The 15098-nt window shown below is 37.2% G+C and overlaps 1 protein-coding gene across 3 annotated transcripts in view; it reads left to right on the top strand.

The window, feature by feature from the left end:
* The first annotated feature begins 121 nt into the window (after positions 1 to 121).
* The window catches only part of nhsl1a (NHS-like 1a), a 46479-nt gene continuing 31502 nt past the window's right edge, over positions 122 to 15098 (top strand). Inside the window, exon 1 of one of the 3 annotated variants that reach the window (XM_039669035.2) lies at positions 122 to 577. In XM_039669035.2, the coding sequence (XP_039524969.2) occupies positions 292 to 577 (286 nt within the window). In that variant the 5' untranslated portion in view covers positions 122 to 291. Of the gene's footprint in view, positions 578 to 9997; positions 10507 to 11158; positions 11432 to 15098 lie in introns of those variants that run through there. The other 2 variants (XM_039669049.2, XM_039669073.2) reach the window with 2 other exon arrangements.

The following is a 15098-nucleotide window of genomic DNA, read 5'->3' on the forward strand; positions in this document are numbered from 1 at the left end:
ATTATTGTATGAAAGTTCCTCTGGACCTGGCGTGAGATCCACATTCCAGATCCGCCTGATGCTCCAGATTCCATGTTTTTGAGTTTGCCATGAGAACCGATTCCCCAGAAGAAAGTTTGAGAAAGCGCTCCTCCAGAAGAATAAGGGCAGGATCCTTTGAATCATGAGGTGGGATGTCAGGATGTTTGCAGAACAGGTTACAACACCTGACTGGAAAAGAACAATTCACACTTCTAAAGGACAATTGGAATAATTCTAATATAACAAACAACTGGATATTTCCCATGCAAAATGCCGTTTCATAAGAGAATTGTGGAGCCCCGGAGCCTGGGCAGAATAAACAGAGGACGACTGGAAGTTACCAGGGATGCATTTATTTCCCTGGATGCTGTGAACTGTCAAACTTTGATCAACATCATCCGTCAGCTGTCCGACCTGTCACGGCACGCGAGCAGCATGTTTGTGGAGATCCAGACTGAAGCAGAGCTGGTGATCCATAAAGCTTCTGCGCTGCAGCACAGACTGGATTCACTGCAGGACACTGTACGAAATCTCAGCCACAATAGGACCACAATCCGTGAGTTCATGCCCTTCGTGTATTCAATGTGGCAAGCATTTTGCTTAAAAACTAACTAGTATTCAGGTTATAAAACTTTTTTAAACGACTGGTAAGCAATCTAAAAGTGATTATTATGCATACTATACTATTAACTTATACATTATTCATAGCCTACTATACTATTAACAATTCATTAAATAGGGAGGCCTATTCAAATGTGTGACTACAATCTATTCAGTTATGTGCCTGAGTAGCCTAACTTGAAACAATTATAGCTGGCTAAATAAAGAAAATACTAAAAGGGGTACAACACAATATTAGTGCACTTTAATCTATATCCAAACCACAAATTACAATTCCTGTAATTCAATGACAAAACTGTGCGATTTATCACTAGAGCAGAAATGGAATAGTTTCTACTGAGACAGTAGAAAATAAATAATAAACTAATTGGATGTAGTTGTTACTAGATTAATTACTAGAATACCTCTATGAAAATGAATAAAAACAAATAGTATTAAGGTAAAATATATGCTGGTTAATTTTTTAGGAATAAATGTTGACTTGGCTTGCCATAATGCCAGTGCATGATTCCAGATCATTAATCCCAAATTCCTTTCTAGATGCTTGGGTTTGACTGGATGTGCAATTCAGGCTTGTAGTGTTGCACTTTTATCTCATGGCACCTGTGGTTTCCCACTACTGTTCACGCTCTGATAGAATTTCTTCTCCAATGAGAACAAATAAATATAGCTGTGTCAATAATGATGGTTGGGACATCGATCATTGAGGTCTTCTGGTACCTGTATTCACCATTGGGTGAGCATGTGAAGGCGGTTGTGGTTTTGGTAATAATGGATTATTTTGGAATGTATTTCTCCTGCATATACAGTAGTAAAAGTCTGGTTAATTTCAAATAAGCATAGATTTTGTCATTCATTGCAATGTCAGTGTCACAATGTAATGCAATCATTGAATCCTAAGGATATGATCAAGTTGGCAGTTATGAGTCTTATTTATCTCCTTTTTCTCATTGCCTTCTCTGTGTCCACATATTTCTGTGCATCTCCATGGTCAATATGTTGCACTTCTGTTCAGCAATTCCCTGCAATGCTTTCACCTCCAAAGAAAACAATGGGTGTTTTCACTGGCTCTGCCTCCAGAAATAAGCCCAGAGTAAGGTGAGTGGAGTGCAGGAAACAGCGCATAAGTGGATACATGTGTGCTCCAGACGTCCAGCCCTGGACGATATATTAAATGGTACCAAAAAAAGAAAAAGAGAGTAATTTCTTTGTCTGCTGCATGCTGACACAGAATCTATGGTCTACAATAAAAAAACTAAAATGGTCATAAAAATGGCAAGTAACATCAGGCTTATCTTCAACAGAAATAGAAAAATCATTCTGATCTCACTGATTTTCCTGTCCATTTTTGAATAATTTAAACAGATCCTTCAAGTATAAATTGTTGATATTGATGTTGATATTGTATGGAAGCTTGTTTCCGCCATAGAATAAAAAATAAAAAAGGTAATTGCGACTTTTTATCTCACAATTCTGACTTTTTTTCTCACAATTGCGAGTTTACATCTCGTAATTGTGACTTTATTTCTCAGAATTGTGAGATATAAAGTTGCAATTGCATGTTATAAAGTCAGAATTGATTGATATAAACTATTCTGAGGGGGGTAAAAGTCTTTTTTCCCCTATTTGGCCTTAAATATGTTAGAATCTCGAGATACTGTAGGCTATAAACTCACAATTATGTGTTATAAAGTCAGAATTGCAAGATAAAGTCTCAATTCTGTCTTTTTTTCTCGCAATTGCAACTTAATTTCACCTAATTGCGACTTTATATCTCGCAATTGCGACTTTATATCTCACAACTGCAACTTTATTTCTCAGAATTGTGACTTCATATCTCACAATTGTGAGATAAAAAGTCGCAATGATTATTATTATTTTAACTCAATGGCAGAAACAAGCTTCCATAATATTGATCTTATGCAGTGGAACTGATTGAAATGTATAGTTAGAGGCAAGGATGCAACAAAATAAGACTAAGGGTGACTAAATGTCATCATGAAATCAAAATTGATCCTATTTACTTTTTTTTTATCACACATCACTAGTCTTGTGGTGAACAATTTATTAGTGCAAGTTAATATGAAAAAAATGTGTTTGTCGTGGTAATCTTTAATCAAAATCCGACCAAAAAATTTCGCTCTGTCTGGAATGACGTTCCTTTTCTGTTGATGTCAGTTTGACACCTTTGGTTGAATATCCTTAAAGGAACATGCCGACTTTTTGGGACTTTAGCTTATTCACCATATCCCCCAAAGTTAGATAAGTCCATACATACCTTTTTCATCTGCGTGTGTGCTGTAACTCTGCCCAAGTAGCAGTGCTTCGCCTTCTGAGAAGTTCCCAATATTTATACGGTTAAAAGATGGCTTTGTCTCAAATGACCTTGTTATTTGTACAGTACACTCTGTGACTATACAAATCACAACATGTAAATAGGAAAATGTTTGCATTATTTTGTCTCTTATTGGGATTGGTATGCTAGCTGGAGCCATTTAAATCCAGTCTTTGTGCTAAGCTAAGCTAGCGGTGGGTGCGCCAGATACAGCAAGCACGGAGATGGAAAAGGTATGGACTTTTCTAATTCTGGGGGGATACGCTGAATAAGCTAAAGTCCCAAAAAGTTGGTGTGTTCCTTTAAAACCCATATTACGTTTCACTTGGAAATACATCACAACAATGAAGTAATGTCAGTTTCAACATCCGGTTCACAGGGACTTTTAAGTATCAGTTGTGAGGGAAAAAAAACAATATTGGATGACCATTATTCTGAATTGGACATTCTCCAATGTCTATGTTGGTGATGTCAACCAAAGCTGAACAATTTATTTCATTTTGATTAAAGAATACATAGATGCATTAGGTGTTAATGCAACATTTTCTAGGATTGTTTCAATACATTAGTCCCCCAAATTTTGTTTGTTCTGACAATAGCAACTACAAAGCATAGTATATTGTTGGGTCTGAAATGTATAAACCATACACTTATCGTTTCACAATATGCAATCCAGCTGTTATATTACCCACTCCTCCCTCCTTCCCTCAGAAAGCTCCTCCAACCCATTCCTCAGAGTTCCTCTGCAGGGGGAAAGCATGTCGAAACCAGATGTTGGTCCAGCCCTTATGAATTCTCTCACTGACACTGTGTTTTTATCACAGTCAGATGAATGCACACCCTCTTTCTTTGTCTATTTATGATATTTCCCTCATTATAATTGGGGAAATATCTTTTTTTTTCCTGCTGCATGTTTGCTTATAACCTTTCCAAATTGCATATCCCTTCTACTGTCTTTCTTGAACCTTAGGTAATGATTCTGCCATGAAAATCTGGTATCAGTTGAGAATCCTCTGAAGTCCATATTGAAGTAGATATGGACCGTTGCAATCTGATATATGAAATCTGGCCTGCAAAGGGTTGAATGCTTAATATTTCAAAATAGCTTGACCAAAATACTGGATATAGTTGTCCAGCAAATGAATCATAATTGGATCAGGAGCATTTTCTTTGAAAACCTGAATTTATTTACATCGATAAACTTCAAATTAAGTATTTAATGAATGTAATTGAGTTGAAATAGAAATACTCTCCATGAGAACAATGTAACAATGTACCTTGTGACTAATATTTTTGGTGCATTGTAGATATACAGTATTTACTTGAAAAATGCTCATTTCAACTATTAGACTGCAGAAGTTGAAGATTTTTAGACTTTAGGAAAGTTTTTTAAGTTTACATATACTTTCACAATGTATCATTTGAATATATTTGTTTTGTTTTGTTTTTGTTCAGTGACTAAAATACAATTTGTGATCAGTCTTCTGTTTCTCTCATACGGGAAAGTTTTGCACTTTTGACTGTTGTGACATCATGTTGTTTAGACAGTTGTATCACATATCTCTCCCATCCAGACAATAGATGACTCACTGGAACTGCTGTGAAGTCCATCTTGGTGGAACTTGTGGGCTTGTTTTGATTTCATGACAGATTTTTATGGACCCTCTGGACTTACTGTTTCCTTTCCTTTCTGCAAGTTTTTGTTGGGAAATGGTTTTGTGTGTAAATGGAAGCAGAGGGCTTCGTATTTGCACACCATTTACTACTTTTCCAATTAAAGGTACAATATGTAAGAATTTTGTATCAAAATATCCAAAAACCACTTGCAGTTTTACGTATATATTTCTTTCAGTTATGTACTTACATTAGCCTAAATGATTCCAAGAATTTGTGGATTCAGAGAAATTCACAATTTTTTCAAATAGTGCCCGTCCCTTGTCGCCTGTCAATGACGTAATATCCGCGTTATCCCTGGTTTCCGCTTGTACTGCCATAGTAACCATGGCGACAGATGTGGACAACTGCGCAATGTTTAGTGGCACGCTGTTGTTGTTTCATTCAAACAATATGGCTCATGCACAGCATTGGATTACCGATTGGCATGTTTAGACTCTGTTATAATTATGTACAAAATTGTATTCATTTTTAATAGGCTATCTCTAATTTGTGAACTGTTGTGTTTTTACACCTGGACAGAGTAGACTTTTCTTTCTAAGATTTACATGTGAAAGGGTATGGTTTATATGCCACTGTTTTCTTGCTGAAAGAAGTTTGATTTTTAGTAACAGTGGGCTATTTATGAGCTAAAAGCATGCTTGCTGTGAAAGACAAGTGAGTAGTGAGTTGATCATGTCTGGGGAGATTTGATCTTTCTCATAGAATCTAATTTGATGGAACGAAAGTAGGTCTAATATAATTACAGTCATGGAAGGAGAATGGCATGCAGGTACTTTCTACGTAGGCCAAAGAGCTATGGGAATGAGGAATAATATTGTAAGAGATGGCAGAGTAGATTGTTTGCACTTCCATGCCTCTGATGTAAAGGTGTATTTGAGTATACCATGTCAGAATCTAATGATCCAGCAGAATTTCCTTTTTAAGCTGAAACTTTACTGTGGATTCAGCGTCATTAAACTGACTGGCCTCTGCCTCAACAATAAGTGTCTTGTGCTTGGACGAAGCGGCCCTGAACTTACATCCAGCTTGGCATTGAGGGAAGTCTCTGTGATTGAAGAGCTTTTGTTATTGAGTTTATTTAGTCATGGCAGAGTTGAGTAAAGTACTGTTACGGGTTCATGCCAACGTGAATCACAGAGGGCAGGGCCTAATGCTTTCATTCATTTAAATTAATTCTAGTTATTTTGGCCTTTAGTCCCCATTTTCAATGCAGAAGCCTCTCAGTCTCTCCCTTTCCAGATCATTTGCCTTCTCATGGCCTCAGTCCAACTTTCTGCCGAGGCCGTTTTGCATGACTAGCTCTGATAACATTGTAAAAGCTGGTTATCAAGCTGGTTATGACAATCCCTCTAAAAGGAGCGTGGGAGACCAGCAATCTTATGCTAGTTTAGTTTCCCAGTAGAGTTTTTTTCATTGTTTAATTTTTAAATTGCTCATTATGTTCTAATTTAGGGAATTCCTAAACTGTAGGCTTCAGCCTAGACTGAATTCTAGTTATTGTTTTCCAAGTAATGGTATCTGTGAATTGTTCTTCTTCAGCACATGGGCGTCTTTTGTGTAGATTCCCCTTCAGTTTGCCCTTCACTTCAGACTAATTAAAATATCTCATGGGGATGTGGAGAAGTAGGTCAGTGTGGGATGCTTATTTGGGCTAAAAAAGAATTATGATTTTCCTCCTTGGCGGAAAAATCCAGCACATTCCTAAATCCCTCAGTCGTCCAGCAGATTCACACCTGGAAGTCTGAAACCGAAGAATCACCCCCCTGCCTCGGTGCAGTTTAACCAAGCTTGAGTTATTGTTTTCCGACAATACTCCCGAAGCATAAACACACACAGGCATAGACTCTCCAATTTTGTTACAAGGTGGTCTTATCAAATGTGCCTCACACAGTAGCAAATATAAAAGCGATATTTTTATGAACATTCTTTTCCTTGTTATATACAGATAAGCTTCATTCCTCACGAGGAGCTGTAAAAATCTGAAGGCCAGTAATAGTGTATATCAACAGGATTTTTTGAGAAGGGATCCTCCTCAAAGTTTGTCGGGAAATTTATTTCATCATATGCCTCACATGTTTTGGCTTTTGACATGGTTGAGAATCAATTTTTTTTTTTTTTTATGGCCTACCTGTATACCTGTCCTGTCCACCTCATGTTAATTTTGATTTCATATCTCAGAACTTTATTTCACTATTTCTTTCAAATATTACTGTAAAATTTCACTATGATATATCACTATGATGATGCAAATGGTGACCATATGTAAGGTTTGGTGACAGCTGTGATACTGGAATAACACAGATATGATCATTTAGATATAAGAGAGGGGATGAGTGAGATACAACAGTGACAGACTTCAGGATTTCCTCTGGTTTTGTGAATATTTCCTCTCTGTGACGTCTCTCTGGCTGAGACTATAGAGTGAACAGGACCTTATAAACCACTGGAATGGCTGCTGCCAATAGATGAAGAAAATCTGTTGACAAGTTTCCTATTGAACCTGAAATTAAGTACATTCAGCCTATTGTAGACTTTGGTTAATTGAAAATCCACAAGGCAAAGTGAATAGAACTCTTCAAGATTACGCCAAGTGCATGAATCAACTTGTTTAATACTCATTGGGATGGTCTTTGTTTATCATTCATTGAAGATTCAAATCTTTTTTGCTAGATGCATATACAAATCAACTAAGACCATCTAATTCATTGTTTAAAGGCTTTCAAGTAGGCTAGAGCAACACCTAAAATAATCTTCATCTTAAAGTTTTTTTGTTTGTTTTTTTATCGAAGAGGCCAGAGAAACAAAAATCAAAAGTGGATGACAGGTAAAAATAGGGGTTCGGGGGTAAATATGTCAGTTGAGGTCATTAGTTATGGTTCAACAAGTCCCCTTAATGTGGTTTAATGGCTTATTTGCCAAGGCCATATTGGACTTTATGGTTGAAATATGCGACTCCACTGCTGTTGCTGCTCCCTTTTTCCAATTTAATCCTAATTGAAAACATCTGATCCTGGGGTTGTTTTAGTGAGGAAAGTGCCTTTTAAAATACCGCCAACATTAATTTTTTGGAATGTGTATGCAAGGAGAGATTTGAATTCACTGGTTTATTTGGGTGGAGTCGACCAGCTCATAAGTAAAACCGCAGTTGTGGTCTGTCTGGAAGAGATTGCATTTCCATTTCATTTAAGCTTTGCAGTCTGAGCACACACTCATTGTAGAGATTCCAATAGTTACTGAAAACCATAAGCTTTATTACATTTTATTCAATGCTTCTTTATGCACTGAAATCCAAGCTAACTGGATTTGTTTTTATATGTTTATATGGCAACCTTCTTGCCAAAACTATAACCTAAAAATACAATTAATATTTTTCTTATTTAAAATGGATGTTGTTATTGAAAATTATATTTATTACAAGAGTGATAATTAAAGTCAAGGATGCTGATGTGTTTTGTAGCAGCTGGTTCCCTGTATGTCTCTGAAGGAAATATGGGGCAAAATGGTACAAAAACACTGAGCAAGAGTGAAAAACTTGTGTAAACAGGAAAGTAGCTAAGCGTGTCGGATAAGCTTCTGTATCAGGTATCTGTTGCAGCTCTGGCTTGATAGTTTTATGTTTCCCTCTCTTTATTTTATCATGCCTTATCTTATGTTTTTAAAGGCTTGAATATCACCCCTGAATATGAGGAAAGGCTGCCTGTTTGGGACCTAAGGATGTCTTGAGTTATTTTTTTAGGCAATATTAAATTAAAAAGTATGTTTGGGTACTTAGTGCCCTCTTGTGGCTGAAATATGATGTATGTAGTCCTGATGATTGGCAGCTGGTGTACTTTTATGTTCTCTGTCATAAACAGAAAATATTCTAGTTGTGCCTAAACTAATTAGCTACATTATTGTTTCAGGTTTTTATTCTGACATTATCGTAAATTCCTTCAGCATGCAGCAAACAGAAACTAGACATTTATTATCCACCTCAGCATGCCAAAAGAGGACATAACCAGTGTCATTGAATAGATTGTCATTGAATAGTCAATTAATGTATTCATGTGAATTAATCTAAGGAATTTTAAAGCCATTATCAATTTATATGCATTACTGCTTAATTGTGTAATACAAAACCGTGGCATTTAAGACTTTTGGCGCCATCACAGAGTGTTTTAGGGTCAGCATGTATTCCAGATTAATGCCATGTAAAGCAGTCTGGAACATTTGGATTGCTCTTGATGTCAAGGCTATTGGGAAACATTTGACTATGGGCGAGCTGATTATGCCAACTGGCTCAAATGTTCCCACTATATTAAACATTCATCTCTTTGGTGGCGCAGATATGGGTCAATGGGAACATATGACCAAAGAAGCTTTCCACCAGCAAAGAAAAAATATTCATTTAGATGAATTTCATGACTTTAAATAGTTGTTTTAAATATGTTAAAAATATATATTTTTTGTGCAATTAAAAAGTTGCTCTATTTTCAAATTCACAAATCATTTTGACTGAGTTACAAACAAAAACTGGGTCAAGAGACCTGGCGAAAATTCATGGGCTTACAATGTGTAACCTCTAGATCTTAAATTATTGCTGCATTTATTTTTGTCACATTAGCGACCATTTTAGTCACCGCTTGGATCTCTGCATGTTTTATTGTCGCATTAGCTGATTTATGGATCACATAAATATTTATTTGCGGCTCCTAAAAATGTATTTATGCCTCATGAGTCTCTAGAGAGAGATTGATGTGTGTGTCTGTATATATATATATATATATATATATATATATATATATATATATATTATTTTTTTTCAGAAAATCTACCTATTGGAAAGTAATCAGTCACTAAACAAGTAACAATAAATGTCTTCTTTGCTTTTTAGCCTGTATTTTTTCAGAGTACTGTCACTACTCATCATAATTATGATAAATAATCATGCATAATTCATTATAATAACAGACACAAGTGTCAGGTCTAAGAGCTTGTCACCTGTAAGGCATTCTAAAGCAATTAATCTGCTTTATCTATTTATAGTGTGCCATAAGAGTTGCCTTTTGAAGATTAGACAGAAGGAGTGTGAGAATCATGTGGTTTAGCCAGGAGCTGTGCAGTTTAATATTACTTCAAATCGCCTCGTTCATTGAGCAGCATAACAGATGGAGTTTATATTTCTCCACCTGAAGAAAGAGCATGCAAAAACCCTGCTGGAGCAGAAGCAGCCGTGCTGGAGGAGCACATGAGTATATGCACACACTCACACTTGCTCACGCCAACGCATCGACGTGTCACAGCTAGGGAGCAGAGGAAGTCCCTCACTTTCTGTCCAAAGTTTCTCTTCGGACTTCCTGAGACTGCACTTTACTTGTTTGGAGTCACTCATTTAGACAAAGAAAAAAGAATGTATTTTTGGAGCTTAAAGGCATGTTGAAAACCAGCACAGCTTGTAGTGGAGCATATGAAAACAGTTTCAACATCATATTTTGAAGCATGGATATTCCAGAAGGACCCGCCCTTGGTTTTCGCAAGCATGTTTACTATAAATCCCTCCATGTTAGAGTGATCTAAGCTGCTGTTTGCGTTGCTTAAGGAAATGTGGGGAATTTGGAGACGTGCCTAACACTTCGGCTCAAGTCAGGCTCTTTGTTGGTGTTGATTCTGGGAGATGTGGGGAGAGAGGAGCTTTCTGAGGTACAGGAGGGAGTGGGCAGAGGGCAAACGTCACCCTGTATCTCGAACCCTTGATGCCCGGGGTCTTTCTTCTCTGTCCGAGCAGCGTGGACACTTCTTCCCCTGCCACAGAGAGCAGCCGGATGCTGATGATGAATATGATGAGTGGGTTTGCGCTCCTCTTCATCACAGAGGTACACAAGTAGAGAACACTCTGTCATTGTGTTTGTCTGTTTGTGATTGTTCCATAATATAGCCTTTAAAACAAAAGAGAACTTCAGCAGGATGTAAAACTAAACGTTCCCAGCAATGTGATTATATTTACCGTGATTGTATTCATCGTAATTGTTCAACACCAGCTTTTTAGTTAAAGTAAAACTGAAATAGCATCGGGATAACAGTTAACTGCAATGAACTAAGTTGAATTCGGATTGATTTAATAAATGTTGCTTGAGGAAGCTACATCTGCAGATATGAATCTGCTTTCAGGTCTATTTGATAATCAGAATCACTAACTGCTGTCAAAATGCATCACACAAAGCATGTTTTTTGTGTTTTAGCTATTAGTCTAAGCATTAGCGGACAATGACCTTTTATCTCTGTAGCAAACAATTGAGTCGTGGGGATTTGGCTATATTTAACTTTGTGTGTGTCAAAAGCCAGCGATGGCAGAACTGCTGACAGCTAAGTTAAAAACAATCAATGCTCTGCAGCGCTGCAGCTGAGGATGGAGAGAGAGAGAGAGAGAGAGAGAGAGAGAGAGAGAGAGAAAAGGAGGGGGTCTCCCTGACTGAGTCAGTCTCTCTCTCCCGCAATCTCTCCACCTCTCTGTCCTTTGTCCTGGAATAGTGTCAGTCCTGTGGAACGGCAGGAGTATGTTGGGATTGGATAACACTTTCCCAGGGCGCATGAGCTGGCCGGTTGCCACCGTGTGTGTCTGCATACGTGGGTGAAACCGAGGGAGGGGGGTTACAGATAGTGTCTATGAACCTGTGAGTGTTTGTGCTCTGGAGGGACGGGGGGCTGTGTGAGGACAGTGCGCTCCAAAACTCTTGACACACTTCCCAGAAAATACCAACACACAGTGGGAGAGGCAGGGGACCATGTTCTGTCTGAGAGGTAAGTGGCAGACCTTCAAAACTGGAGGAAAGAAAGACAAAGAACTAGGAGGCACAAGTTATTGCAGTTTCAGAGTGTAACAGTTCCCTGATGAAGAAGAGGGGGGGAGTTGAGCTCAGCTGTTAGTTAAACGTCCTGCACAGTTTCAAAGCGTTCCTCTCTCCTCTGGTTCCTTTGTTTTCTTGCTTGGAAATCCGGCTTGCAGGCTGCCGGAGGAAAGAGTGGGAATCTGTCAGAGAAGTTACAGTGACCATACCAGACTGAGAGCTTTGAGGTGATGAGAGAGGTTGTTTATAGGGAAACTTTTATCTGATCTGTCTTTCATGTGAACTCTACTGAGAAGTGATTGTATGCCATATTTTTCTTTAGAAATTTTTGTCATTCTTTGTAGTTTTGGCTCCGTGCTGGTATTTTGTGTTCCTCATGTGATCTTTAAATAATGTGTACAATGCTTGGTGTTTGGTTGAAAGGAATTGCTCAGATATAAATGTAAATTAGTCATCATTTGTTCTCCCTTGTTGTTCCAAATCCAGATGACTTTGATCAGCAGAACACGGAAATGTTTAAGAAATGTGCTGGTCTCTCTTTTTCGTGTAGCAATGATGAATGATTTTAAGCTTTAAAAGTATTATGAAAGTTATTTTATTATGCTTTTTTATTAGTTTGGAGCTTGATAGCCTTAGTTCTCCTCTTTATTATTTGGAAAATAGTGGCAATGACATTCCTTAAAAAAATGAATCTTTTGTATTAATTTGAATACAGAAAGGTATAGAGGTTTTGGACAACATGATTGCTTTTGGGTAAACTCACTCTAAAAACATGCTGGGTTGTTTTAACCCAATTTTGGGTAAATAATGGACAAACCCATTCATTGGGTTACATTTTTAACCCTAAAACCGTATTCTGGACAAATGTGGGCAAAATATTTTTAAAAAATACTTCCCTTGATCTGAGCGGTACAAGATTTGGCTACTTTACCTAAGTTTGCCTCCTGAACACACACAGTTTTTCTGACTCAATTCTACAATGTTAAGTGGGTGGGGAAAAAAAACTCCTTAATCTTGTATTTGGGCCAAAAATGGGCTTCCATAGAAATGAATGGGGAAAACTGTAATTTAGAGGATTCTAAAATAAGCCAAAATAAGACAGCAGGTGACAGCAAAGTCACTTCATCTTTAGGTTTTAGCTCTAAGAACTTATTGGAATGATATTTTAATGTAGTAAAAAAAAAAAAAATAAAAATAAATAAAAATAAGCATTATTTACATAGAAAATATGGTACTTTTTGATGTAAATAAATTCAAAAATACCCCCAAAATAAAAAAAAACACCATAAATGGATAGACAAAACTTTATCAAAGACAGTGATATAATATTTATAATAAATAAAAATTAGGATCACACCTGAGTCCTCTGCCCACATTTGTCCACAATTATAGGATTAAGCGCTATAAAGTCAATACGGTTTGAGTGTTAAATAACATTTTTAATCCAATGGCTGGGTTTGTCCATATTTGACCCAAAATTGGGTTAAAAAACAACCCAGCATTTTTAGAGTGTATTTAAGAGTTTCTTTTTTTTGTTGAATCATCACTCTTGAATTTAGATTTTTGTTTTGTGATGTGCGTGTTTGTTTTAGGATGGATGATCTGGTGGCTTGTGTTATTGTTCTTTCTTTCTCCCTTTTCTTTTTACTTGTCTGCTGTTTTGTGACTTTTGTCATCCAGTGTATTCTTCATATCAAGCTTAAATAGCATGGTGACCTGATTTTCTTTGCGAGTGGTCACCTCTTTCATTCACCAGTGACCTGAAGGTCATGTTTTGAATGGTCACATTGGTATTTTGGCTTCATGTCATGACTGATTAGTGCCAGTGATTTCCAAAGTGACCTTTTTTCAAAAGTGCTTTCTCTCACCTTTGGTAGTATTTTGATTGCAGGGTCAAATGAAAGTAGACTAAAATTGGACATTCATTTAACAATTCTCAAGCTATTCTGAGAAAGTGTTGTATCTCACCATCTAAGGTTTTAGGTCAAATATTCATTTTTTTTAAAACAGTGATTTGGTATACTGGTTTCAAACTACAGTACCTATATTTAAAAAAAAAACACTTAAATTAAATTTTATCCCAAAACTATGTTTTAGGTAAGGCATTTTTTCATGCTCTCACAATTAATTGTATTTTTATGGAAACTATTTTATTGCTTGTAATATTTTTGCTTTTCCTCTAAATTTTGTATTTCATAATTGTCTTATGGTTTAAATTTAGTTGAAAAGTCAATAATAAACGCCTATAACGCCTATACTGCTTTTGGGACATGTCACAAAACTAAATGCGTGTTAATTCATTTTATTTTTTAAATTGTGGACTTGAGTAAAAAAGTGTGACAACTAGCCTCAGTCTCCTACTAAACTTCATTACCTTACTTTCAATAATTTATGTTGGCTTATTTGGTTCAATTACGTTTTCTTTCAGTATTTTCTTCAACTGATGGATTGAAATAGATATGTAATTGAAAATATCCACTAAACTGGCTTCATTGTTCAGAGTTGTTTACAAAAAATCTGTTGTTTGCAGCAGCACCATGAACTTGGATGCATTCATCTTGTAGCTGAGAGCTTTTTTGCAGGTTGAGACAGGTTTCTTCTTTAAAGTCAAGCTCCAAAACAAGTGCATTCATATCACACCAGCAGCACTCCTTCTCTTTCCATAAAAACCCTTGTGGATTTTCCTTTTTAAGCTAATTGTAGACCAACACACTGCACACTTCCATCCAAGTACGTCTACTCTCGTAAAGTAAAGCTGCTCTATGGAATGACTGCTGTTGTCAGAGGTGTAATCACCGGGTGCAAATGCATGCAGTGACCCACAACCCACAGGCTTCTCTAAAAGTGTCACATGATGGAGAAACGGTTTTGCAGCTCCCTAATGAACAGCTAAAAGAGCATTCTGTTAGTCAGCTGCTCCTCAGGTCTTGAATAAAATCAACGTCCTTCTGTAACTTAAATGAGAAGTGGAGACGACTCATTGGAGGCAGGGATGGGTATTTTGTGGAGTGTAATTTACTTTAAGAGCCTGAAAGCCTCTTCTGTGTAAGATTTTTTTTTTTTTAATAAATGAAGCTTCCTTGACCTAGATAAATGTACCCGCCTCCATCTCTCCCCATTTTACTCTTTTCCAGAAGAGCCAAAGCAGCTGATTGGATTTAATCCAATTATTGTCTTCGCTCATTTTGCGATCCTACCCAAAGGACCAATCATCCCATCCTATCTGTTCAAGTAGGAGGATTTTACGTTGTTCTTGCTTGCTTTGGATTGAAGATGCAGAAGTCTTATGAGCATCTCAGCTGTCATGATGATGATTTTTCCAAATCTCAAAGTCATTATACAGGGTAATTGTTAAAACACCTGCATTTGAGTCTCATGCGAGCATGAATGTCTCATTATGCACTTTTTCCCATTTCACACAAGGCTTTCACAGTTCCTGTGACAGTTATGAATCGTGTACATTAGCCAGGGTTGGCTTTGAGCCTGAAGAATGATGGCCATTCCACATATGTCAGCCCCTCATGAGGGTCCCAGTCACTAGGCGTGTGCAGAGCCGACCCTCCCTTTCACATTAGTGGAATTCTGAGTCTGATCCCTGTAACATCGTGTTTGGCCTGCAC

This window comes from Pimephales promelas, chromosome 15 (genome assembly GCF_988280905.1).
Source record: "Pimephales promelas chromosome 15, fPimPro1.hap1.1, whole genome shotgun sequence".
NCBI classification, from domain to species: domain Eukaryota; kingdom Metazoa; phylum Chordata; class Actinopteri; order Cypriniformes; family Leuciscidae; genus Pimephales; species Pimephales promelas.